Genomic DNA, 27,864 nt, shown 5'->3' with positions numbered 1-27,864 from the left:
ACATGAGCCAGCTCTCGTCAGCCTGTTGAATTCACAAAGGAGACAGGTCTGGAGTAAGGTAAAGGTGCTAAATGTGAGGTATGGGAAAGCCTCACTTTATGGATACTGTGTCCACAGTGGCAGAGTACTGATGAACCCCTATACCTCCCATTACCCCCAATGTAGAGCAAATTCTCCACCACTTTCCTGGGGTTCCTACCACTGTTTTTCTTTTTTTTGCTTTGCCAGTCAGGGGTTCCAATAATTCTGGAGCCCACTGCACATCTACTATGCACACTCCAATCACACTCTAATTTGGCCGCATAAACACGCACAGTATAGCACAAAGTGAAATTCTTGATGTAGCTTAATTCTGTATCCCCTACAAAATGATACTGAATACCGCATTAAAGGTACAATAGGTAATTTCGGACTCCTAACGGTCAAGAGAGGACTTGCAGCAGCAAATACGCTCAAACCACAACACTGTTGATCCCTCCCCCTTCCCTGTGAACACTGACGTTGAAACGCCATTGGCTGTGACAATTAGAACCAATTTTCCACCAATGAGCTTGAACTGTTGTACAGCTGTACCATTTTTTGGAACATAGTGCCGGCCCGTCAACTGCATATTTTGAAACCCAAATTTAAGGACTATAAACACAGGCAGAGGGTGAGTCAACATGTCAGTGAGCCTTTTTCAATGATAGGGTTGGATTTACAATGGTCTTGTAACAATGTTTTAACACAAAACTCTTGCCTATTGTACCTTTAATATTTTATATATCACCCAGCCTTACCTTCAACCTATTTCCTGTGACGTCTCCTTCCCTTAGTGTTTCCCTGTTGCTTTCTGTCAACACATCAGTGACACACAACGCATCAGTGACACACAACACATCAGTGACACACACAACGCACCAGTGACACACAACACACCAGTGACACACAATGCATCAGCGACACACAACACATCCATCAGTGACACACAACACATCCATCAGTGACACACACAACACATCCATCAGTGACACACACAACACATCCATCAGTGACACACACAACACATCCATCAGTGACACACACAACACATCCATCAGTGACACACACAACACAACGCATCAGTGACACACAACACATCAGTGACACACAACGTCCCAGTGGACCCATCTGTGCATCTCCCACTCCCACCCCCACCTTCCATCAGGAACCTGAAGAGTTGGGTGTTTGGCAGGATTATAGAAATGATTTCTGTGAGTTTTGTCCATGACATCTACGGTCTCTCATCTAAGTAATGTCTGCCCACTCATCCGGTGTCATCTGTGGTGGCTGGACAATCACAGATGTGTGTGTCTTCCTGTAGGAGTCAGATCACAGTGTGAGGCAGAGTAGGAGTCAGATCACAGTGTGAGGCAGAGTAGGAGTCAGATCACAGTGTGAGGCAGAGTAGGAGTCAGATCACAGTATGAGGCAGAGTAGGAGTCAGATCACAGTGTGAGGCAGAGTAGGAGTCAGATCACAGTGTGAGGCAGAGATGTGTTACAGATGCAAATGTTCAGGAAAGGAGGAACAGGAATGTACGCAACAGAAGACAATTTTCTTTTGAGTAAAAGATAAAAGTGATACAAAATGAAAGTGTGTTAATTGAGGATATCTGGGGAGTTAGGTGCAACACTCATGTTGGTGGCAGTCTTCAGTCATAGGCATACACACATGCATGTGGTACACCAAAGGACAGACAAATGACATTTCTGCCATGGGGCCAACAATCCGGAAAGTTCTCCCAGTGGATTAATAAGGAAACAGTCTCAGGAATGTCTCTGACGGTTCATAGGATTTCGGATTGGGGTCAGTTTCCCATAGTATACAAACCTTCACAGTTTATGAAATTGAATGCTTACATTTCATCATTTTATAAGGTCATGTTTCAACAAGAGGGCATTTTTCTATCACAGAACAGTGACCCATGGATGACTCTTCCATGGGGGTCACTGTACCATCTTACACCAGCATCCTCATACACAAGAGAACACCCCCAAAAAAGGGCCGGTGGCCATCTCATCAGATGAAGTCCTCATCTCTGTGGTCACTCCGAGCACTTGGCACTGTACTTCCCTCTAGGGTCCTTCAGCACACTTGTCCCTGGTTATGGTTATGCACTCTGCTGCACATTTCTCTGGATAAGAGTGTTTGCCAAATGCCTCTAATGTAATGTAGAGTCTTGTAATGTAATGTAAAGTATTGTAAAGTAATCTAATGTACTGTCCTGTAATGTAGTGTAATCTCATGTACTGTAGTGCAATGTAGTGTAATGTAATTTATTGTACTGTACTGTAATGTAGTGTAATGTAGTGTAATCTCATGTACTGTCCTGTAATGTAGTGTAATCTCGTACTGTCCTGTAATGTAGTGTAATCTCGTACTGTACTGTAATGTAGTGTAATCTCATACTGGACTGTAATGTAGTGTAATCTCGTACTGGACTGTAATGTAGTGTAATCTCATACTGTACTGTAATGTAGTGTAATGTAATGTAATGTAATCTATTGTACTGTACTGTACTGTAGTGTAATGTAATGTAGTGTATTGTAATCTATTGTACTGTACTGTACTGTAGTGTACTGTAACACTGTATTGTACTGTAGTGTAATGTAATGTAATCTATTGTACTGTACTGTACTGTAGTGTATTGTAATACTGTACTGTACTGTAGTGTACTGTAATACTGTACTGTACTGTAGTGTAGTGTAATGTAATGTAATCTATTGTACTGTACTGTACTGTAGTGTACCGTAATGCTGTGCTGCAGTATAATGAGGAGGGTGGCTGAGTGAGGCCCTCATCATCTGGGCAGGTACTCTGAAGGCAGGCCGGAGTGGTTCCTCTCCCGGAGGGCCTGGTCCACGGTCCGGATGTAGCCGTCGATGAGCCGCCTCATCTCCGGGGTGAAGGGGTGGAGGGGGCGCTGGCGGCCGGCTGGGCGTTTGAAGTGGCCGTCCTGGTTGATCTCGGTGCAGAGCAGCCTCTCTGGGCTCACGCTGGTGTTGAGGAAGGAGGTGAGTGTGTGCAGCGTGGGGAACAGCGCCCCCTGCAGCTCCTCGTAGTGCAGCACCAGCAGCCTGCGGCTGAAGCGCAGCCAGTCCAGCACATGGGACGCCCACCAGGGGGCGTAGCTGCCCACAAACTCCGGCCACTCTGCAGGGAGAGGCAGGCGCTCACACACACAGCCTACACAACACGCTGCAGATATGTTACACACGTGTGCTCAGTGCTGCAACCACACACCCACAAGCACACGCTTCACATGCAAACCGGATGGAACACACATCAAACTGGAGACTCACACACACACTCACACTCACACACTCACACACTCACACACTCACACACTCACACACACACTCACACACTCACACACTCACACACACACACTCACACACAGTACCTTGGCCCCTCCAGTGCTGCTCGGAGGCGTAGCCCATGTGTCCGGCACACACACACTCACACACACACTCACTCACACACTCACACACACTCACACACACAGCCTACACAACACACTGCAGATATGTTACACACGTGTGCTCAGTGCTGCAACCACACACCCACAAGCACACGCTTCACATGCAAAACGGATGGAACACACATCAAACTGGAGACTCACTCACTCACTCACTCACTCTCACTCTCACTCTCACTCTCACTCTCACTCTCACACTCACACTCACACTCACACACACACACACACACACACACACACTCACACTGAGTCTGAGAGAGAACCCACCTGGAGTCTGAGAGAGAACCCATCTGGAGTCTGAGAGAGAACCCACCTGGAGTCTGAGAGAGAACCCATCTGGAGTCTGAGAGAGAACCCACCTGGAGTCTGAGAGAGAACCCACCTGGAGTCTGGGAGAGAACCCATCTGGAGTCTGGGAGAGAACCCATCTGGAGTCTGAGAGAGAACCCACCTGGAGTCTGGGAGAGAACCCATCTGGAGTCTGAGAGAGAACCCACCTGGAGTCTGAGAGAGAACCCATCTGGAGTCTGAGAGAGAACCCATCTGGAGTCTGAGAGAGAACCCACCTGGAGTCTGAGAGAGAACCCACCTGGAGTCTGAGAGAGAACCCACCTGGAGTCTGAGAGAGAACCCACCTGGAGTCTGGGAGAGAACCCATCTGGAGTCTGAGAGAGAACCCACCTGGAGTCTGAGAGAGAACCCACCTGGAGTCTGAGAGAGAACCCACCTGGAGTCTGAGAGAGAACCCACTGGCCCGTGGTCACTGGCCCTGTACACTAGGCCCCTCTCAGGACCAGATGTACTCAGGAAACATTCACTTCGCAGTACAGTGACTCCTTTGTGCTATTCTACTGCTTCTATTCATGCAGTCAAATACAATAAAGGCCCATGTTTACAATTTTGTGGTAGGCAGCACCCATAAAAGTCGAATATACAGTATGCTCACATGTCAAGCTTACAAGACACTGGGAAATGAGTATGGAAGTACCACAACAAAAACAAAAGTTAAATTTACAGATAGGTAGCCAAGCGGTCAACAGGGTATAGCTACTGCTTTGGGCTGTATTGCAGCATAGGAACAAACCACCGACAGAGACTAAAAACTTTGGGGTAGGACATTGCATACAATGTTCATTCTTTATTACATTACATTACATTAAAGGCATTTAGCATCCAGAGCAGGGTACAAGGAAGTGCAAATCAAACCCAGGCACAAATACATTCAGGACCCCAGAGGAAAGCACAGTTCCGAGTCCCAGCGTGACCATACAGATACAACGTGAACCCTTGAAGAGTACAACAACTTACCAACTAGCATTCTTCTCGATAAGTCTATGATTGTCACGTTTCATGTTTGTCATGTCATGTTTTATGTTTAGTCATTGTCTTAGTTACGTTATTGTCATGTCACATATTATGTTAGTCTAGCCTAACCACGTTTTTATGTTTTATTTCGTGTTACGTTTCATTGTCATGTCATGTTATGTTTCATGTTTAGTTCTTGTTACCATTTATTTCTTAATGTTGCCATGTCATGTTATATAGTTTATTGTCATTGTTTTGCAAATGTTATGTCACAATTTATGTTCCATGTTATGTTGTACTGTTCATTGATTTAGCATACACTTTTTCGTGTCTTTCTGCAAACCTTGCATTCCTGCTTTCTCTCTCTCCCTTTCTGTCACTCACACCCTAATTGTCTCAATTTCCCTTGTCTATTTACTAAATCTACTAATGCTAGATCAGAATTGGGTAATACTAACATACTAATCATGTGTTCATGTTACCTTACGTTTCTTGTGCATGTCATTTACTAATTTACTAATGCTAGGGCAGGATAGGTTTATTACTAACAATTACTAATTACCTCGTTAACTTGTCAATCCTCCACACCTGATTTCCATTCTCTTGCTGCTCTCAAGCTAATTGTCTACACCTGTCTACACCTGCATAAAAGCTCAGTTTCATGTCATGTCTGTGTGAAATTGTTTGCCTCCTGTTTGTCAGTGCATTCTTTTGAGCGGTTATACCAAGCCATTTTCTACTTGTTACGATCCAAGCCTGTTTACCGACCAAAGATTATTGACTTGTGTTTTGTTGACCATTGCCTGCCTGTACCACATCTTTGCCTACTGTTTTTTTTGTACTTTTGCCCTGCGGAGCAGACTTCGGTCTTGACTCTTGCACCGTCATTGACCCTGAGCCAGCATACCGTCTGCCTGTACTTCTGCCCCGCTGACAGCTTTCCTGGCTACCGGACTTTTTGCATGGTGTACAGACTACGAGACTGCCTTCTCCCTCGGTACTGCGCTTTGGTTTTCTGCCTGGATATTTACGTGTATGAACATTGCTTGTTTTTGACTACGCTCTCTGGATATTCCCCAAATAAAGCCCTGACGGGACTTTACTACACTACTGTTTCTGAGTCGTGCATTTTGGGTCCAAACCCCCCACGCACCCGTCTCAATGATGAATCTATAAGTCTATGATAAGCGAGCAGTAGGCTATGAGATGTGAGAACACATGACTCTCTGACCGTACTGACAGGGCCTTGCGCTGTGGCCCCGGTTTCAGGCCCACGCTCACCTTGCACAGGTGTCTGGTACACCTGGCAGAACTCCGCGGGGTCGCTGCCGTTGGCCGCGGTGCAGAGTGAGTCTTGGGCCGGCTCCTGGAGGGAGAACGCAGCGGTGGCGTAGCCGCAGAAACAGTCTGGCGTCTGGAGAACGGCCAGCGGGAGCTCCTGGAGGAACCAAAACCAAAGAAGAAGAGACGAGACGCAACACCAGCGTGAGACCGGAGAATAATATGGACCAAGTGCCTGTGACGTCACCCACTGATTACCCCCGGGCTGATTACTGATTACCCCCGGGCTGATTACTGATTACCCACAGCCTGATTACTGATTACCCCCGGGCTGATTACTGATTACCCACGGGCTGATTACTGATTACCCCCGGGCTGATTACTGATTACCCCCGGGCTGATTACTGATTACCCCCGGGCTGATCACTGATTACCCCCGGGCTGATCACTGATTACCCACAAGCTGATTACTGATTACCCCCGGGCTGATTACTGATTACCCCCGGGCTGATTACTGATGACCCCCGGGCTGATTACTGATTACCCCCGGGCTGATTACTGATTACCCCCGGGCTGATTACTGATTACCCCCGGGCTGATTACTGATTACCCACGGGCTGATCACTGATTACCCCCGGGCTGATTACTGATTACCCCCGGGCTGATTACTGATTACCCACGGGCTGATTACTGATTACCCCCGGGCTGATTACTGATTACCCCCGGGCTGATTACTGATTACCCACGGGCTGATTACTGATTACCCCCGGGCTGATTACTGATTACCCCCGGGCTGATTACTGATTACCCCCGGGCTGATTACTGATTACCCCCGGGCTGATTACTGATTACCCCCGAGCTGATTATCGATTACCCACGGGCTGATTACTGATTACCCCCGGGCTGATTACTGATTACCCATGGGCTGATTACTGATTACCCACGGGCTGATTACCGATTACCCCCGGGCTGATTACTGATTACCCATGGGCTGATTACTGATTACCCCCGGGCTGATTACTGATTACCCCCGGGCTGATCACTGATTACCCCCGGGCTGATTACTGATTACCCCCGGGCTGATTACTGATTACCCCTGGGCTGATTACTGATTACCCCCGGGCTGATTACTGATTACCCATGGGCTGATTACTGATTACCCCCGGGCTGATTACTGATTACCCCCGGGCTGATCACTGATTACCCCCGGGCTGATTACTGATTACCCCCGGGCTGATTACTGATTACCCCCGGGCTGATTACTGATTACCCCCGGGCTGATTACTGATTACCCCCGAGCTGATTATCGATTACCCACGGGCTGATTACTGATTACCCCCGGGCTGATTACTGATTACCCATGGGCTGATTACTGATTACCCACGGGCTGATTACCGATTACCCCCGGCTGATTACTGATTACCCATGGGCTGATTACTGATTACCCCCGGGCTGATTACTGATTACCCCCGGGCTGATCACTGATTACCCCCGGGCTGATTACTGATTACCCCCGGGCTGATTACTGATTACCCCCGGGCTGATTACTGATTACCCCCGGGCTGATTACTGATTACCCATGGGCTGATTACTGATTACCCCCGGGCTGATTACTGATTACCCCCGGGCTGATCACTGATTACCCCCGGGCTGATTACTGATTACCCCCGGGCTGATTACTGATTACCCCCGGGCTGATTACTGATTACCCCTGGGCTGATTAGATTACCCCCGGGCTGATTACTGATTACCCCCGGGCTGATTACTGATTACCCCTGGGCTGATTAGATTACCCCCGGGCTGATCACTGATTACCCCCGGGCTGATCACTGATTACCCCCGGGCTGATTACTGATCACACTGCTATGCTGCAGTGACTGCAGGAGCCACAAGCACAGCACCTGGGGACTTGAGTCAGATAAGGGACATGCTAAATTTTATCTGCACAAATCATCAGTTAAATTATTACAGATATGTTATCTTTAGCTTACATTTACATGACCTCAACCCGCATGATCTGACGGTAGCTGGAGTTTACAGTAAAGCCAGTTTAATAGACCGGCTGTATGGGATCCCTGGGCATCGTCAGAAGCCCCCAGTGTTTTAAAAATCCAAACTGCTTTGCTACCGTACTGTTAAATGTAGCAATCTCTATTTCTCTCTCACCCCACCCTGAACACTGCCTGCTGACTGTCATCCCAGAGACCAACATGCCTGAAGCACATCAAATATCATTCCCAACTCTCAATTTATAATAATAATAATATATCTTATTATTATTATGATTATTATTAGCAGTAGTAACTACTATTATTAATACTATTAGTAATAGTAATAATAGTAATAGTAATAATACTATTATTATTAGCAGATACTATTAATATATACTATTAGATACTACTATTACAGATACTATTATTTGATACTATTAATATATGTGGATTATTACGAATACCAAATAACAAATTGAATGCAACATTCATTCATTCATCCATCCATCCATCCATCCATCCATCCATTACCTGAACCCGCTTATCCTGAACAGGGTCGCAGTGGGGCTGGAGCCTATCCCAGCATACATTGGGCGAAAGGCAGGAATACACCCTGGACAGGTCGCCAGTCCATCACAGGGCACACACACCATTCACTCACACACTCATACCTATGGGCAATTTAGACTCTCCAATCAGCCTAACCTGCATGTCTTTGGACTGTGGGAGGAAACCAGAGTACCCGGAGGAAACCCACGTAAACACATGCACATGCAAACTCCGCACAGAGAGGCCCTGGCCGATGGGGATTCGAACCCAGGACCTCCTTGCTGTGAGGCGGCAGTGCTACCCACTGCACCATCCGTATCTTGAATGCAACATAATTAAATAGATACAAGGGGGACCTTATGAAACGATTTCACTGTATATTTTTCAGAAGTTAAAGAGTTTTTAAAGATGTTCCTTGATGTATTGTAAGTACAATGGTGTGTGTCTAAATACACCAGTGGAGTCACTCCAGAGTGCTGCTCTTTTTACCCCTCTTCTGAGAGGACATCAGGCTTCACCACCGGGGAGAGAGGGAGGGAGAGAGAGAGGGAGAGAGGGAGAGAGAGGGGGAGAGAGGGGAGAGAGGGAGAGGGGGAGAGGGAGGGAGAGAGGGGAGAGAGGGAGAGGGGGAGAGGGAGGGAGAGAGGGGAGAGAGGGAGAGGGGGAGAAAGGGAGAGGGAGAGAGGGAGAGGGGGAGAGGGAGGGAGACGGGGAGAGAGGGAGAGGGAGTGAGGGAGGGAGAGGAGAGAGAGGGAGAGAGGGAGAGGGAGGGAGAGAGGGGAGAGAGGGGGAGGGAGAGAGAGAGGAGGGAGGGGGAGGGGGGGAGGGAGAGGAAGAGGGGGAGAGAGAGGGAGGGAGAGGGAGAGGGCGAGGAAGAGGGGGAGAGAGGGGGAGGGAGGGAGGGAGAGAGAGAGGAAGAAGAAGAGGGGGAGGGCAACATTCATACACACACTCTCACACCAACAGCGATTGGCTGCCATGCAAGGCACCAACCAGCTCGTCAGGAGCATTAAGGGGTTAGGTGTCTTGCTCAGGGGCACTGTGACATACCCAGGGAGGGATCAAACCGGCAACCCTTCGACTGCCAGATGACTGAGTCTGAGTCAATGAGACGACTGCTCTTACCGCCTGAGCCAATGAGACGACTGCTCTTACCGCCTGAGCCAATGAGACGACTGCTCTTACCGCCTGAGCCAATGAGACGACTGCTCTTACCGCCTGAGCCAATGAGACGACTGCTCTTACCGCCTGAGCCAATGAGACGACTGCTCTTACCGCCTCAGCCAATGAGACGACTGCTCTTACCGCCTCAGCCAATGAGAGGACTGCTCGTACCGCCTGAGCCAATGAGACGACTGCTCTTACCGCCTGAGCCAATGAGACGACTGCTCTTACCGCCTGAGCCAATGAGACGACTGCTCTTACCGCCTGAGCCAATGTTGCCCGTGTTCTGTGTTCCTGTCCTGCCGAGGCGGACAGTGTTTGAGGTAAACCATGTCATCTGCAATGTGTGTCTTGCCCACACACACATTTTGTTGAGAAGGCGCAGATAGAGTGTGAGCAGCAGTTTGGGGGAAAATGTGAAAATTGGCGTAACTCAAAAACCTAATCATCAAATAGCTTGACATTGTCTATGCTGTGTCTTGGCCACAGGTCCAGACAGGCAATATATGAAACTTCAAAAAACATGGCCACCATCAACCAATCACAGTTCAGCACTCCAAGGTTCAGTCATCTTGAAATGTGTACTACTGATCACTTTGTCCCAGCATACATAACTTTGTGAGAATTGGCCAATAGGGGGTGCTACACTAAGATATTAAACTTTCGAGCACTTCAACATAAGTATTTCTCACTATGTATGAACTGCTGTAATGAGCATACATGTCTCTGCCTGAAAACTCATTTGCCTCAATAATCCACCAAGTCTGCCATATAGGATTTTAACTAATTTGCATTTATTGAAAAATGCGTATTCTCCTACAAACATTTACTGGACTGCTTCAAATGATTATTCATAATTTTGATATGTTACAAAATGGCTGAAGAAAGAGCCAATGAAAAGTGATGTGGGTGTGCCTTATCACAAAGATGTGAATAACTTCTCACAGCAAAACCAGATCCTGGATCCTGCATAAAGAATTTAGCCAATAGGGGCCGCTACAGTAAAGTTTTCGAGGACTTTTGAGCACTTAAACCCATGTATTTTGCACTGTGTTTGAATTGGTCTCATAAGCTTGATATCACCATATGTGCCACTTCCTGGAGAACAAATTGGATATTGGATATCAGCAAATTTGCATTTCTTGAAAAAAACTGAAAGGTACGATAGGTAATTTCGAACTCCTAACGGTCAAGAGAAGAATTGTAACAACAAACAACCTCAGACCACAACACTGTTTAAGCTTCCCACAATCTATGAATATAACGTGTAATATAAAGCGTTATTATACAGTTCAGTGCTCTCATGCACTGTTTTGGAAAGCTGACAATGACAAACGCAACAGAGCCTGCTGTCTTTTCGTAATGTTCTCGTAAGGAAATGTTCGCCGAACAGGTGAGTTTATGAAAATTTTACTTTAGTGTGCTGCACAACACTATATGTTTTGTCTTTTTGAAGTTTTCACTTGAGCTAACCAACTATATTGTGAGCAAGTAAGTTAGTTGGCTACGTAACTAGCTGGCTATATAACTAAGATATGATAGTCCACCACCAACAATGCAACTGTAACTTACAGTTGAGTGAAATAAAGGTTTGGCTAAACACGGATGATTGAACTCTGTATACTATTGCTTATCTGGTCTGGCCTAAAAAACAATACCAGCTATTAGCTATTAGCTAATAGTAATAGTATTACTAGTTGGCTTCCAGAATTTACAAATATCCACCTGAAGCACTACGCTTGTGCAATTGTGACTATGTTTGTATTGCCTATATTTTAGTGTAAGAGGGGATATTTGTAAATTCTTCAAGCTAACTACAGCTAATTTGCTTGTTGCTACCGATAACAAACTGGTATGGTTTAAGAATTAGATTTGTAGTCTTCGCTTGGATAATAAGCAATAGTATACAGTGATACATTTCAGTGATGCTTGTCTGGAGTGCAATGTGGGCAGCTACACGAGAATAAGCCCCCACGCCATTGGCTGTGGTAGTTAGAACTAATTTTCAACCAATGAGCTTGAATTGTTGTACAGCTGTACTATGTTTTGATACAGAGTGACAGCCCGACAAATGTACACTTTTAAACCCAAATTTAATTACTATAAACACAGGCAGAGGGTGAGTCAACATGTCAGTGAGCCTTTTTCAATGATAGGAAGGGATTTACAATGGTCTTGTAACAATGTTTTAACACAAAACTCTTACACATTGTGTCTTTAAAATGCTTCTCAACAAAAATTGACCAATTTGCATATTGCTATGATCTCATTCATACAGGCCTACTGTAAGTCATTCTGGATAAAAGTGCAGAAGCAGATATATATAGCCGACAGTATGTACGTATATGGGCCGATACATAATTATTCATATTTGTCCAAAAGTAATTGACCAATAAAACAACAGCATGGGCGGCCTGTAGCGTAATGGTTAAGGTATATGACTGGGACCCGCAAGGTCGGTGGTTCAAACCCCATTATAGCCACAATAAGATCCGCACAGCCGTTGGGCCCTTGAGCAAGGCCCTTAACTCTCCATTGCTCCAGGGGAGGATTGTCTCGTGCTTAGTCTAACCAACTATCACTTTGGATAAAAGTCACTTTGGATAAAAGCATCTACCAAATGCCATGAATGTAATGTAGTGCATGGGTAACTACTCTGCATTCACAGTCACTCAATGATTGTGTCATTCACAAACCACCAAGAAAATGGAGGAATGCATTTTATGATTTGTATGTAATATATACAACTAATGTTTCAAAGATCTGTGCTGATACCTTGAGAGCAGGCTAATGTTAGCATTAGGGCTGATCAATTTCATTTCCTGTCTTTTGAGGCTTTCAGCAAATGTAAACATTTCACTTAAAACATAGTTTTCTGTGGTTCATTTCCTTAGTTTTTACACCTGGAGGTTGAATGAATACAGAATCTATTCTAGCAACACTGAGGCTGAAGTTATAATTCTGTGTGACTCCAATGGCAAATACCTCAACAAAAGGCGGCTATTCCCTGGGAGAAAGGTTATGAAGCTTTGCTACCCAACAATACAGACTGCCCTGGAACTACTGTCACAGCAAAGACTGGGAGAGGCCAAACACATCCTGATCCACACGGGGACCAACGACCTGAGCACACGCAGGATTGACGTAGCCAAGGCCCTGAATCAGGTGGCAGTTAAGGCCACACACCCAGGACCTCCTTGCTGTGAGGCGGCAGTGCTACCCACTGAACCATCCGTATCTTGAATGTGACAGAATTAAATAAAGGAATAAATTAATAAATAAATAAGTGCATCTCCTCAAAGAATCTGGAGAGCAGGGCTGATGTGAAACTGCTGTCAGATCAGCCACTCAGACCCACAATGCTGCCCCCTGCAGGAAGTGATGTCACTAATCAACAGGTTTGTCAAACAGGAAGAGAGAAGTACAGTTTCTCACACACAGACGCTTTAGATACACGGGGGACCTTATGAAACGATTTCACTGTATATTTTTCAGAAGTTAAAGAGTTTTTAAAGATGTTCCTTGATGAATAAATATAGACAGGGGAGAGCAGAGATTTGGTATTCATTTAAAGACATTTAATTTTTAACAGCAGTGAAGGAAAGTGAAACTAAACTACAGATTTAGCAGAAGCCATTACTGAGCTCAGAACAGACGGAGACAGAATGGCATCTGGATCCTCTCTCCTGGAAGAGGAGCTCTCCTGTCCTGTGTGCTCTGAAATCTTCAGGGATCCTGTTCTTCTGAGTTGCAGTCACAGCTTCTGTAAGGCCTGTCTGCAGCAGTACTGGGATCAGAAGGGATCTCAGGAGTGCCCAGTTTGCAGGAGAAGATCTTCTAAGGAACATCCTCCCGTTAACCGGTCTCTGAGGAATACCTGTGAGGCGTTCTTAAAGGAGAGAAGTCAGAAAGCTGAAGCAGGATCTGAAGTGCTCTGCAGTCTGCACAGTGAGAAACTCAAACTCTTCTGTCTGGATGATCAAACACCTGTCTGTGTTGTCTGTCAAACTTCAAAAAAACATAGAACTCATATTATGCTCCCAGTTCAGGAGGCTTCCGAAGATTATAAGGTAAATGTTTGAGAACAGAATTTAAATGTTCATAATGCAACAATTTCTACCTGCAAATGTTGATTAAATAGTCGAAAGGAAGTCTGAAGTTGGCTGCATTTGGTCTGACTGACAAATTAAGCCGGTTTGGGTAGAACCTGTCACAGCACGTACAGTAGGCTCAAAAATTATTGGCACCCCTGACAGAAAATGAACAAACAATACTCAAAGAAATTCTAAATAATATATTTATAGACAAACTCGAAATACCAACAGGTGATAAATACTGTGCTATATTAATGTTTCAATGGAACCAACAAAAATCATTTACTGATTTAATTAAAAATCAATTTCCTCCAAATCAATGTTTCATAATTATTGGCACCCTTAAATATTATTGTAAATAACACCTACCAAAATTAAACCAGGTATTAAATTCCACTTATATCAAGTTTATCTATGTGTTAAGGAACTGTATTGAGTGATTACATCACTTCCTGTTTCACTAGGGTATAAAAATGAGGTAACACACATGCAATATCCCTTTGTCATCCAACACCATGAAGAAAACAAAAGAATTGGCCGTTCAAAAGAGGCAGATGGTCATAGACCTTCATAAACGTGGTTATTGCAACAAGAAAATTCACGAACGATTGAATATACCACTGAGCACTGTCAGAGCAATTATAAAAAAGTTCAAAAGATATGGAACTGTTGAAAATCTCATGGGTAGAGGACGCAACTGCATCTTGCCCCCCAGAATACTGAGGAGAATGGTGAGAGAAGCAACAAAATCCCCAAGGATCACAATGAAAGAATTGCAGGCCTTGGTGGCATCTTGGGGTCACCAGGTTTCAAAAAGCACCATCAGACGCCACCTCCATAACCACAGCCTCATTGGAAGGGTTGCCAGAAGAAAGCCTTTTCTGACCACAAGATGAGACCAAAATTGAACGTTTTGGTGAGATACAGCATCGGTATGTTTGGCGTAGGAACAGAAATGCATACAAGGAGAAGCACCTCATACCCACAGTGAAATATGGTGGTGGGTCAGTCATGTTTTGGGGCTGTTTTAATTCCAGAGTTCCAGGGGCACTGGTTAGGATTGATGGCATAATGAATTCCAGCAAGTATCAGGCAATTTTGGCTGAAAATCTGGTTCTCTCTGCCAGAAGTCTGGGACTTGGTCGTAGGTGGACTTTCCAACAAGACAATGACCCAAAACACACCTCAAGATCCACACAGAAATGGTTCCGTGACAACAAAATCAACGTTCTGCAATGGCCATCTCAGTCACCAGACCTCAATCCAATCGAAAACCTGTGGGCTGAGTTGAAGAGGTCAGTTGATAAGCACAAACCCAAGAACGTGAAGGATCTTGAAAGGATATGCAAAGAGGAATGGTCCAAAATCCCTCCAAATGTGTTCCTTAATCTTGTCAAAAATTACAGGAAGAGACTCCATGCTGTTATCCTTGCCAGAGGTGGTTGCACTAAGTACTAGGTGAAGGGTGCCAATAATTCTGAAACCTTGATTTTGTTGAAATTTATTTTTTATTAAATGATTGTTATGATTTTGGTTGTTTCCATTGGAACATTAATAAAGTACAGTATTTGGCACATGTTGGTGTATTACCTTTCTCTATAATTATATTATTCTTTTTTTTTTAAGCCTTGTTTGTGCATTGCTGGTGAGGGGTGCCAATAATTCTTGAGCCCACTGTACATCATACCTCACACAACGTACTTTAGACAACAAAGACCTACATGGCGGAGTTGCCAGAAAGAAAAACCTGATGCCTTCTGGCACAATGTGCTTTTTGGCCACCATCAAAGAAGATATGTTTGGAGAAAAAAGGGTGAAGCCTTTGTAGAGAAGAGCACCTTGCCAACTGTGAAGCATAGAGGTGGATCCATTATGCTTCGGGGGTTGTGTGGCAGCTGGGGGCACAGGACATTGTGTGGGTGGAAGGAAGAATGGATTCCACCAAATACAAATAAATTTGAGAGGCTAATGTTCAGGAGTGAGTCCAGACATTGAAGTTGAAGAGAGGTTGGGTGTTCCAGAAAGATAATGATCCAAATCATAGCTCAAAATCAACCATGAAGGACCTCGAATAAAGACAGATGGAGGTTTTGGAACAGCCACCACAGTCCCCAGACTGTGGAGAGATCTCAAACATGCTGTACATGCAAGGAGGCCGAAGAATATTTCTGAGCGAGAGGTGTTCTGCCATGAAGAATGGGGAAAAATTCCAAAAGCAAGAATTTAGAGACTCTTAACTGGCGACAGGAAGCGTTTACCACCTGTTGCCCGAGAAGTACTAACTGACAGGGCCTTTTTTCTTTTCTTTATTATTTTGAAACTGTAAAAAATGTAAATAAATAGTCTTACTTTAAAATGTGAAGAAATTGCTTCAGTTCACTTCGATATTCATTGTAAAAGGCCTTTTGAACAGGGGGCCCCAAAACTTCTGTACCTGGCATGCCCTGACATAGAGGCAGTGCACTGATATGTGTCTCAGTGAGCACAGTGTTTCTACACAAGCTGTGACCTGAGTCTCCATTCTGGCTCTCCTCTGTCTGGGCAGGGGCTGTTGTGCTGTCTGTGTAGGCAGACTGTAGGTCTGGTTCCTCAGTAAAGTGTGGACTCTGTCATTTATTTCCAGGAGGAACTCAGGACTGCACTAGCACCACTGCAGAAGAAGCTAGAAGCCTTTAATGCAGTGAAACTAGTCTGTGATCAAACAGCAGAGCACATCAAGGTACTGTACTGAGGCCTTTAAATCACAGTGTTGAAAATGCAGCACTGGATTGTGCTGAAATGATGGTGAATAATGTTTATTCCAGAGCCAGGCCCAGCACACAGAGAGACAGATAAAGATGGTGTTTGAGAAACTCCAGCAGTACCTAAAAGAGGAAGAGGCAGCCAGGATCACTGCACTGAGGGAGGAAGAGGAGCAGAAGAGTCAGATGATGAAGAAGAAGATTGAGAAGATGACAGAAGAGATATCAACCCTTTCAGAACAGATCAGAGCCATAGAACAGGAGCTGGGAGCTGAAGACATCTCATTCCTGCAGGTAAGACCTGTTCTCTCTGCGTCTGTAGGACTCGATACAAACTGCTGTTAATGCTCGCAAACATTGATACAAAATCATTGTTACAGTATTCTCTAAAGCACCATTTCATGTAAACTAGCGAATATCATCAAATCTCTTCAAGGTTTTATCAATTATGTGAATTATAGTATCCTTTTATCATCAACCTGCTACACCCACACTAAAGCAGCTCATCACACACACTCTGTACACATATATAACCATGTTAAAGCAGCTCATCACACACACTCTGTACACATGTATAAGAATGCTAAAGCATGTTATTGTTATTGTTCTATGTCATTGTCGGGGAAGCGAGGATTAAGCATAATGAGAATCCAGAGGCTCCAACAAACAATATCCTTGTTAAGATGTTCAGCACTTTGAATAGTGAACACAAGTGGTATTGTGTGCTAGAACCCTCACTTAACCTACATATGAAATATATTTTATGTGATTTAAATTCATTATTATTAAGAATGACAAATATCAATGAAAAGGAAGGAATTGTTCCTTTTTTTGGTCTGAACACAACATATCTTACATCACATCGAAAGCATGTTCAGTAGTCTACAATCAGATATGTGGTTTCTAACACAGTATTAATGGACTGAGTATGGACGATAGTGACAATAATTCACTCTCCTTATTTCAGAGCTACAAGGACACACAAATCAGGTAAGCAAACTCCATCCTCTCTCATCAGATCCTGTGAGTGTGTGTCTCTCAGTGGGGCTGTGAGTGTGTGTCTCTCAGTGGGGCTGTGAGTGTGTGTCTCTCAGTGGGGCTGTGAGTGTGTGTCTCTCAGTGGGGCTGTGAGTGTGTGTCTCTCAGTGGGGCTGTTAGTGTGTGTCTCTCAGTGGAGCTGTGAGTGTGTGTCTCTCAGTGGGGTCAGGCTGTGAGTGTGTGTCTCTCAGTGGGGCTGTGAGTGTGTGTCTCTCAGTGGGGCTGTGAGTGTGTGTCTCTCAGTGGGGCTGTGAGTGTGTGTCTCTCAGTGGAGCTGTGAGTGTGTGTCTCTCAGTGGGGCTGTGAGTGTGTGTCTCCCAGTGGGGTGGGGCTGTGAGTGTGTGTCTCTCAGTGGGGCTGTGAGTGTGTGTCTCTCAGTGGGGCTGTGAGTGTGTGTCTCTCAGTGGAGCTGTGAGTGTGTGTTTCTCAGTGGGGCTGTGAGTGTGTGTCTCTCAGTGGGGCTGTGAGTGTGTGTCTCTCAGTGGGGCTTTGAGTGTGTGTCTCTCAGTGGGACTGTGAGTGTGTGTCTCTCAGTGGGGCTGTGAGTGTGTGTCTCTCAGTGGGGCTGTGAGTGTGTGTCTCTCAGTGGGGCTGTGAGTGTGTGTTTCTCAGTGGGGCTGTGAGTGTGTGTCTCTCAGTGGGGTTGTGTGGCAGAACGCTGGGAGGGATGGAGCCATTTTCTTACAGAATGAAGATCTGATGTTGCTGCTGATAATCTTCTATGGTAATGAAGCCACGCCCACTGCACAAGTGACTCCTGAATATTATTGCAGAGCCCAGTGCACACTGGGGGATCCAGAGAAGGTCTCAGGAGCGCTGATTGATGTGGCCAAGCACCTGGGCAATCTGAAGTACAGAGTGTGGGAGAAGATGCTGGGGACTGTTCAACACAGTGAGTACTGGGAGCAGGGAGCTCCACATTGTCACTGTACAGGGGGAATCTTCAGCACCCTTTCCACAAGCTGATGAAGCCAGTCAGAGTCATATTGGTCCTGTCTGTGTAAGAGCCCTGGAGTGAAGAGACTGAGCACCAGTCCTTAATCTCACTGATGCTCATAATAAAATGCTGCTTTAAGAGTGATGCTGTATTTAAGGGGAAGGAAAGGAGCTACACAAACACTGACAGGCTTTGCTCCCTCTTACAGGGATTATACAATGTGTGACTTATGAAATATTATCCTTTAGTTCTGGTGCATCTCTCACACATGTATCTGAGGCTATAATGTTGTTCTTGTGAAACCCAGTTTATATAATCAGGAGCCTGTTAGATTGATTCTCGGGAAAAGAGTCCAGGGCTGGTGAATAATTTGTCTTACGGCGATAATATTCTGGTCCAGAAGAGCAATGCACAAGACAATGGTCATACAGATCTTTATAGTATTTTTAAAACTCGTCATGGGAAGGAGGGGCTGTTGATACTGGCTCAATGCCAGCAGCCCCCCAGTGTAACTCAGAGTTTTACTGATAACTTACTCAGTGTCTGACATGGTGAGTTTATTTTCAATACGCATTACCCAGGAGGGAATTTACCTCCAAATACCACTTACACCTCTCCCTCATCAGTAGGTCCAGCTAAATTCCTGAAGAATGACTCATTGCCATGGGAATGGCACAGAGCATAGGGTTAGTCACATGTAATTAATACAGGCATTTAACTGTCATTCATTTTAACTGATCATACATCATACATTTGTACAATCAAGTTCTATAGGTTTAATACAAACCGCCGTTGTTAGTACCTTGTTATTCTTTTGACTCTCGGCCTGAAAGCAGAGTTTGAGCAGGGAGGGGGAACCTAGCCCAGCTTTCTGGACAAGATGTGTCCTGTTCTTCTGCACACATATGTGCAAATGCACACTTAAATGTGAAATAAACATATTTTGTAAGAAATGATAAATAACAAAACAATTAAAGGAATAATACGTAGGTTAAACGTTTTCTTTTCGCACTTTAAAGATATATGGTAATTAGCCCAACGGTTTTATTAAGTCCTTTGTTCAGCCCATTGTGTCTGACGGTTTCTCTTTGTGCAGATCAGTGCTGACGTCTCATTCTCTGTCCCTTCAGCTCCTGTGACTCTGGACCCAAACACAGCACATCCCACCCTCTCACTGTCTGAGGATCTGACCAGTGTGAGAGACAGTGATGAGGGACAGCAGGTTCCTGGTAATCCAGAGAGAGTTGATTGGGGGTGGTGTGTGCTGGGCTCTGAGGGATTCAGCTCAGGGAGACACTGCTGGGATGTAGAAGTGGGGGGTGGGGTCTGGGTGGTGGGTGTGGTTAAAGAGTCCATCAGCAGGAAAGGGGGTGTGGCTCTGAGCCCAACAGGAGGAGTGTGGGGTATAGTGCAGTACTGCAGTGGGGAATACGGAGCCCTGACCTCCACACCTAAACGCCTCACTGTGCAGAGGGACCTCCAGAGGGTCAGAGTGCAGCTGGACTGGGACAGGGGGGAGGTGTCATTCTCTGACCCCAGTAACAACACTCCTCTCTACACTTTTAAACACTCCTTCACTGAGAGACTGTTTCCATTCTTTAGACCATCGACTCACAGGATGCAGATCTGTCCACTGAAGGTGTCTGTGAGTGTAAAATAGAACTGTGGGATTGTGCTGAAATAACAGGGCTGCATTTCATCACATCTGGACATGTTTAATATACAATTTGTCAGAAACAAATGGCACATCAAAAACAAAATATTGTTCATTCTTTGAAATGTTAATGCAAACATTCTATAGTGTGTAAAATGTCTAATTTCTTTGATATAATGTTAATGTTATTGCTGAGTAATTCCTGTGTTAAATGGTGGTATTATAAGTACACTGGTGTGTGTGTGTGTGTGTGTGTGTGTGTGTGTAATGAGTAACTCCTGTGTTAAATGGTGGTATTGTAAGTACACTGGTGTGTGTGATGATTATAATAAGTGTAATAAATACACCAGTGGAGTCACTCCAGACTGCTGCTCTCTTGCAACCTGTCTATTTTTACCCCTCTTCTAAGAGGACATCAGGCTTCACCACCGGGAGAGAGAGAGGGAGAGAGAGGAAGAGAGGGAGAGGAAGGGAGAGAGGAAGAGGGGGAGAGAGGGAGGGAGAGAGAGGAGGGAGAGAGAGAGGAAGAGAGAGAGGGGAGAGAGAGAGGGGGGAGAGGGGGAGGGAGGGAGAGAGAGGAAGAGGGGGAGGGAGGGGGAGAGAGGGAGAGAGGAAGAGGGGGAGAGAGGGAGAGAGAGGGGGAGGGAGGGAGAGAGAGAGGAAGAGGGGGAGAGAGAGAGGGGAGAGAGGGGGGAGGGAGAGAGGTGGAGGAAGAGAGGGGAGAGAGGGGGAGGGAGAGAGGGGGAGGAAGAGGGGGAGAGAGGGGAGAGAGGGGGAGGGAGAGAGGGGAGAGGGGGGAGAGGGAGGGAGGGAGGGGGAGAGAGAGAGAGAGAGAGAGAGGAAGAGGGGGAGAGAGGGGGAGGGAGGGAGAGAGAGGAAGAGGGGGAGAGAGGGGAGGGAGGGGGGGAGGGAGAGAGAGAGGAAGAGGGGGAGAGAGAGAGGGGAGAGAGGGGGGAGGGAGAGAGGTGGAGGAAGAGGGAGAGAGGGGAGAGAGGGGGAGGGAGAGAGGGGGAGGAAGAGGGGGAGAGAGGGGAGAGAGGGGGAGGGAGAGAGGGGAGAGGGGGGAGGGAGAGGGGGGAGAGGGAGGGAGGGGAGAGAGGGGGAGGGAGGGAGGGAGGGGAGAGAGGGAAGGGGACAGAGAGGGAGGGAGGGGGAGAGAGAGGGAGAGAGAGGGAGGGAGGGGGAGAGAGAGAGGAAGAGGAAGAGGGGGAGGGCAGCATTTATACTCACACTCACACAACAACAGCGATTTGCTGCCATGCAAGGCACCAACCAGCTCATCAGGAGCATTAAGGGGTTAGGCGTCTTGCTCAGGGGCACTGTGACATACCCAGGGAGGGATCAAACCGGCAACCCTCCGACTGCCAGACGACTGCTCTTACCGCCTGAGCCAATGAGACGACTGCTCTTACCGCCTGAGCCAATGAGACGACTGCTCTTACCGCCTGAGCCAATGAGACGACTGCTCTTACCGCCTGAGCCAATGAGACGACTGCTCTTACCGCCTGAGCCAATGAGACGACTGCTCTTACCGCCTGAGCCAATGTCGCCCGTGTTCTGTGTTCCTGTCCTCCCGATGGGGTCAGTGTTTGAGGTAAACCATGTCATCTGCAATGTGTGTCTTGCCCACACACACATTTTGTTGAGAAGGCGCAGATAGAGTGTGAGCAGCAGTTTGGAACAGGACCACGTGTCCTGCTCTTCTGACCTGAACAGGCCAGATAATAATAATAATAATAATCATAATAATCATAATAATCATAATAATAATAATTTCTTGATATTTAGCTGACACTTTAACCCAAAGTGACTTGTATGTGATGAGACTAAGCAGGGGAGAATCCCCCTGGAGCAATGTCGGGTTAAGGGCCTTGCTCAAGGGCCCAACAGCTGTGTGTACCTTATTGTGGGCTTGAACCACCAAACTTCCAGGTCCCAGTAATGTACCTTAACCACTAGGCTACAGATCTCTGACTGGCTGCCCACTAAAAACAGCTTTTCAGTCACAGATGCATCATATTTCAGGAATTAGGCAGTTGTTCATGTGCGTCTGGGGGAGGGAGTGTCATGTTTATTTGTTCTTCTTGTTATTTATTATTATTCATATCTGGATATTTGTCATCCATTACATTGCATTTGTCTTCCCCTGTGATGTCTGTGTCTGTATGTTTCTGAGCCCTAGTCACTCCCCTGTCTGCGTGCTGCACTATTCAGGTGGTTCCAGAAATTTCCAGGTTTCAACGATTCCTTCTCAGCCTCGCTTTTTGTCTTACTTCCTGCTTTTTCACTAGTTCATGTTGTAGATAGCACTAACGTACTAATAACAACTAACATAGATATTGTACAGTACTAACTATATTAACACACTGTCTGTCTAACTAACAGTCCCTAGGTTTTGGGTAAATTAGATTTAATAACGTAACTAACAGACTAACGTTATCTCCAGTTTAGATTCTATCACTGATTATTTGCTTTGATTCAGTGAAGTTATACCGTTATCACTACGTGCCCACTCCCTAATCCGGAGCCGTTTGTATTACATGTGGGTCTGTGTGTATCCAGTCCACGTTTTCGTTTCCCCTTGTTATTGTATTACAACCCAATTATGTCCCTCACCTGTGGTTTATTTGTTAAGCCCTCCTCACTCCCATGCCCCACCTAGTATGTCACCTCCCTTCATGTATTTAAACCCCAGTCTCTGCTAGAAACTTTGTCAGAATATTGATCATATTTCAGTTGCTGATTCCTTGTGAGCCTGGATTTATTGAGATTCCTGAAGACACCCCTTTTTTCGAGTTTGCCTTGCCCCTTTGATTTGTTTGAACATCTGATTATTTGGTTTTTGATATTCATTTTCTGCTTTTGTCAACTTTGTTTTTGCCTAGCCCTTTTGAACCTCAGCCCTCTGATTTCCTGGATTTTGACCCCTGTTTTTGTTTAGTACTTTCCTTCTTGCATCTCGATTTGGTGATCTCATGGCTTGTGACTTGGACTGTAATAAAGACAATGTTTTTGGATACTCCTTGGTCTTAATTTGGGTCTCTGGGACGATACATGACAGGGATGTTTCGAAACATTAACTGTATTATGCACATTAAATAGTATGTTAATGACAACACAAGCCAGCTCTCGTCAGCCTGTTGAATTCACAAAGGAGACAGGTCTGGAGTAAGGTAAAGGTGCTAAATGTGAGGTATGGGAAAGCCTCACTTTATGGATACTGTGTCCACAGTGGCAGAGTACTGATGAACCCCTATACCTCCCATTACCCCCAATGTAGAGCAGATTCTCCACCACTTTCCTGGGGTTCCTACCACTGTTTTTTTCTTTTTTTTGCTTTGCCAGTCAGGGGTTCCAATAATTCTGGAGCCCACTGCACATCTACTATGCACACTCCAATCACACTATAATTTAGCCGCATAAAAAAAGTGAAATTCTTGATGTAGCTTAATTCTGTATCCCCTACAAAATTATACTGAATACCGTATTAAAGGTACAATAGGTAATCTTGGACTCCTAACGGTCAAGAGAGGAATTGCAGAAACAAATACGCTCAAACCACAACACTGTTGATCCCTCCCTCTTCCCTGTGAACACTGACGTTGAAACGCCATTGGCTGTGACAATTAGAACCAATTTTCCACCAATGAGCTTGAACTGTTGTACAGCTGTACCATTTTTTGGAACATAGTGCCGGCCCGTGAACTGCATATTTTGAAACCCAAATTTAAGGACTATAAACACAGGCAGAGGGTGAGTCAACATGTCAGTGAGCCTTTTTCAATGATAGGATTGGATTTACAATGGTCTTGTAACAATGTTTTAACACAAAACTCTTGCCTATTGTACCTTTAATATTTGATATATCACCCAGCCTTACCTTCAACCTCTCTTTCCTGTGACGTCTCCTTCCCTTAGTGTTTCCCTGTTGCTTTCTGTCAACGCATCAGTGACACACAACACATCAGTGACACACAACACATCAGTGACACACAACACATCAGTGACACACAACGCATCAGTGACACACAACACATCAGTGACACACAACACATCAGTGACACACAACGCACCAGTGACACACAACGTCCCAGTGGACCCATCTGTGCATCTCCCACCCCCACCCCCACCCCCACCTTCCATCAGGCACCTGAAGAGTTGGGTGTTTGGCAGGATTATACAAATGATTTCTGTGAGTTTTGTCCATGACATGTACGGTCTCTCATCTAAGTAATGTCTGCCCACTCATCCGGTGTCATCTGTGGTGGCTGGACAATCACAGATGTGTGTGTCTTCCCGTAAGAGTCAGATCACAGTGTGAGGCAGAGTAGGAGTCAGATCACAGTGTGAGGCAGAGTAGGAGTCAGATCACAGTGTGAGGCAGAGTAGGAGTCAGATCACAGTGTGAGGCAGAGTAGGAGTCAGATCACAGTGTGAGGCAGAGATGTGTTACAGATGCAAATGTTCAGGAAAGGAGGAACAGGAATGTACGCAACAGAACAAAATTCTTTTGAGTAAAAGATAAAAGTGATACAAAATGAAAGTGTGTTAATTGAGGATATCTGGGGAGTTAGGTGCAACACTCATGTTGGTGGCAGTCTTCGGTCATAGGCATACACACATGCATGTGGTACACCAAAGGACAGACAAATGACATTTCTGCCATGGGGCCAACAATCCGGAAAGTTCTCCCAGTGGATTAATAAGGAACAGTCTCAGGAATGTCTCTGACGGTTCATAGGATTTTGGATTGGGGTCAGTTTCCCATAGTATACAAACCTTCACAGTTTATGAAATTGAATGCTTACATTTCATCATTTTATAAGGTCATGTTTCAACAAGAGGGCATTTTTCTATCACAGAACAGTGACCCATGGATGACTCTTCCATGGGGGTCACTGTACCATCTTACACCAGCATCCTCATACACAAGAGCACACCCCCAAAAAAGGGCCAGTGACCATCTCATCAGATGAAGTCCTCATCTCTGTGGTCACTCCGAGCACTTGGCACTGTACTTCCCTCTAGGGTCCTTCGGCACACTTGTCCCTGGTTATGGTTATGCACTCTGCTGCACATTTCTCTGGATGAGAGTGTTTGCCAAATACCTCTAATGTAATGTAGAGTCTTGTAATGTAATGTAAAGTATTGTAAAGTAATCTAATGTACTGTACTGTAATGTAGTGTAATCTCATGTACTGTACTGTAATGTAGTGTAATCTCATGTACTGTACTGTAATGTAGTGTAATCTCGTACTGTACTGTAATGTAGCGTAATCTCATGTACTGTACTGTAATGTAGTGTAATCTCGTACTGTACTGTAATGTAGTGTAATCTCATGTACTGTACTGTAATGTAGTGTAATCTCGTACTGTACTGTAATGTAGTGTAATCTCATGTACTGTACTGTAATGTAGTGTAATCTCATGTTCTGTACTGTAATGTAGTGTAATCTCGTACTGTACTGTAGTGTACTGTAATGTAATGTAATCAATTGTACTGTACTGTACTGTAGTGTAATGTAATACTGTACTGTAATGTAGTGTAATGTAATGTAGTGTAATGTAATCAATTGTACTGTACTGTACTGTAGTGTAATGTAATACTGTACTGTACTGTAGTTAATGTAATACTGTACTGTACTGTAGTGTAATGTAATGTAATGTAATGTAATCTATTGTACTGTACTGTACTGTAATGTAGTGTAATGTAATGCTGTACTGTACTGTAGTGTAATGTAATACTGTACTGTACTGTAGTGTACTGTAATGTGGTGTAATGTAATGTAATGTAATCTATTGTACTGTACTGTACTGTAATACTGTACTGTACTGTAGTGTAATGTAGTGTAATCTCATGTACTGTACTGTAATGTAGTGTAATCTCGTACTGGACTGTAATGTAGTGTAATGTAATGTAATCTATTGTACTGTACTGTACTGTAGTGTACTGTAATGCTGTATTGTACTGTAGTGTAATGTAATACTGTACTGTACTGTAGTGTACTGTAATACTGTACTGCAGTGTAATGAGGAGGGTGGCTGACTGAGGCCCTCATCATCTGGGCAGGTACTCTGAAGGCAGGCCGGAGTGGTTCCTCTCCCGGAGGGCCTGGTCCACGGTCCGGATGTAGCCGTCGATGAGCCGCCTCATCTCCGGGGTGAAGGGGTGGAGGGGGCGCTGGCGGCCGGCTGGGCGTTTGAAGTGGCCGTCCTGGTTGATCTCGGTGCAGAGCAGCCTCTCTGGGCTCACGCTGGTGTTGAGGAAGGAGGTGAGTGTGTGCAGCGTGGGGAACAGCGCCCCCTGCAGCTCCTCGTAGTGCAGCACCAGCAGCCTGCGGCTGAAGCGCAGCCAGTCCAGCACATGGGACGCCCACCAGGGGGCGTAGCTGCCCACAAACTCCGGCCACTCTGCAGGGAGAGGCAGGCGCTCACACACACAGCCTACACAACACGCTGCAGATATGTTACACACGTGTGCACAGTGCTGCAACCACACACCCACAAGCACACGCTTCACATGCAAAACGGATGGAACACACACCAAACTGGAGACTCACTCTCACTCACTCACTCACTCACTCACTCACTCACTCACTCACTCACACTCACACACACACACACTCACACACACACACACACACACACACACTCACACACACACACACACACACAGTACCTTGGCCCCTCCAGTGCTGCTCGGAGGCGTAGCCCATGTGTCCTGCACACTTGCGGTTGAACTCGGCCAGCAGGCAGCGGTACGGGTTGCGGATCAGCAGCACGGCGGCGTCGTACATCTCCATCTCGTGCCTGCCGCTCTCGTGCGTCTTCACGCAGATCGTGCGTCATGATTGTCACGTTTCATGTTTGTCATGTCATGTTTTATGTTTAGTCATTGTCTTAGTTACGTTATTGTCATGTCACATATTATGTTAGTCTAGCCTCACCACGTTTTTATGTTTTATTTCTTGTTACATTTCATTGTCATGTCATGTTATGTTTCATGTTTAGTTCTTGTTACCATTTATTCTTAATCTTGCCATGTCATGTTATATAGTTTATTGTCATTGTTTTGCAAATGTTATGTCACAATTTATGTTCCATGTTATGTTGTACTGTTCATTGATTTAGCATACACTTTTTCGTGTCTTTCTGCAAACCTTGCATTCCTGCTTTCTCTCTCTCCCTTTCTGTCACTCACACCCTAATTGTTTCAATTTCCCTTGTCTATTTACTAAATCTACTAATGCTAGATCAGGATTGGGTAATACTAACATACTAATCATGTGTTCATGTTACCTTACGTTTCTTGTGCATGTCATTTACTAATTTACTAATGCTAGAGAAGGATAGGTTTATTACTAACGATTACTAATTACCTCGTTAACTTGTCAATCCTCCACTCCTAATTTCCATTCTCTTGCTGCTCTCAAGCTAGTTGTCTACACCTGTCTACACCTGCATAAAAGCTCAGTTTCATGTCATGTCTGTGCGAAATTGTTTGTTTGTTTGTTGTGCATTCTTTTGAGCGGTTATACCAAGCCATTTTCTACTCGTTACGATCCAAGCCTGTTTACCGACCAAAGATTATTGACATCTGTTTTGTTGACC

At 45.3% G+C, this 27,864-nt stretch overlaps 3 protein-coding genes across 3 annotated transcripts; 1 reads left to right on the top strand and 2 right to left on the bottom strand.

The window, feature by feature from the left end:
• Positions 1-2,777: 2,777 nt before the first annotated feature.
• Positions 2,778-3,461, bottom strand: LOC133108752 (sialate:O-sulfotransferase 1-like). Its single transcript, XM_061218475.1, has 2 exons — positions 3,425-3,461; positions 2,778-3,174 (listed from the first exon to the last, which is right to left on the bottom strand). Exons 1-2 carry the CDS (start codon positions 3,459-3,461, stop codon positions 2,822-2,824), a joined length of 390 nt encoding a protein of 129 aa, XP_061074459.1. The 3' UTR covers positions 2,778-2,821.
• Positions 3,462-13,203: 9,742 nt separating this feature from the next.
• LOC133108754 (E3 ubiquitin-protein ligase TRIM35-like) lies at positions 13,204-20,566 on the top strand. Its single transcript, XM_061218478.1, has 6 exons — positions 13,204-13,859; positions 16,507-16,602; positions 16,688-16,918; positions 17,592-17,614; positions 18,436-18,554; positions 19,730-20,566. Exons 1-6 carry the CDS (start codon positions 13,455-13,457, stop codon positions 20,257-20,259), a joined length of 1,404 nt encoding a protein of 467 aa, XP_061074462.1. The 5' UTR covers positions 13,204-13,454; the 3' UTR covers positions 20,260-20,566.
• Positions 20,567-26,295: 5,729 nt separating this feature from the next.
• LOC133107244 (sialate:O-sulfotransferase 1-like) lies at positions 26,296-27,068 on the bottom strand. Its single transcript, XM_061216202.1, has 2 exons — positions 26,933-27,068; positions 26,296-26,664 (listed from the first exon to the last, which is right to left on the bottom strand). The coding sequence occupies exons 1-2, from the start codon at positions 27,054-27,056 to the stop codon at positions 26,312-26,314; spliced, it is 477 nt and encodes a 158-aa protein (XP_061072186.1). The 5' UTR covers positions 27,057-27,068; the 3' UTR covers positions 26,296-26,311.
• Between the last annotated feature and the right edge of the window lie 796 nt (positions 27,069-27,864).

This window comes from Conger conger, chromosome 13, assembly GCF_963514075.1.
Source record: "Conger conger chromosome 13, fConCon1.1, whole genome shotgun sequence".
NCBI lineage: Eukaryota > Metazoa > Chordata > Actinopteri > Anguilliformes > Congridae > Conger > Conger conger.
Note: the sequence above shows the minus strand (reverse complement) of the source record. Positions and strands in the feature narration are given on the sequence as shown.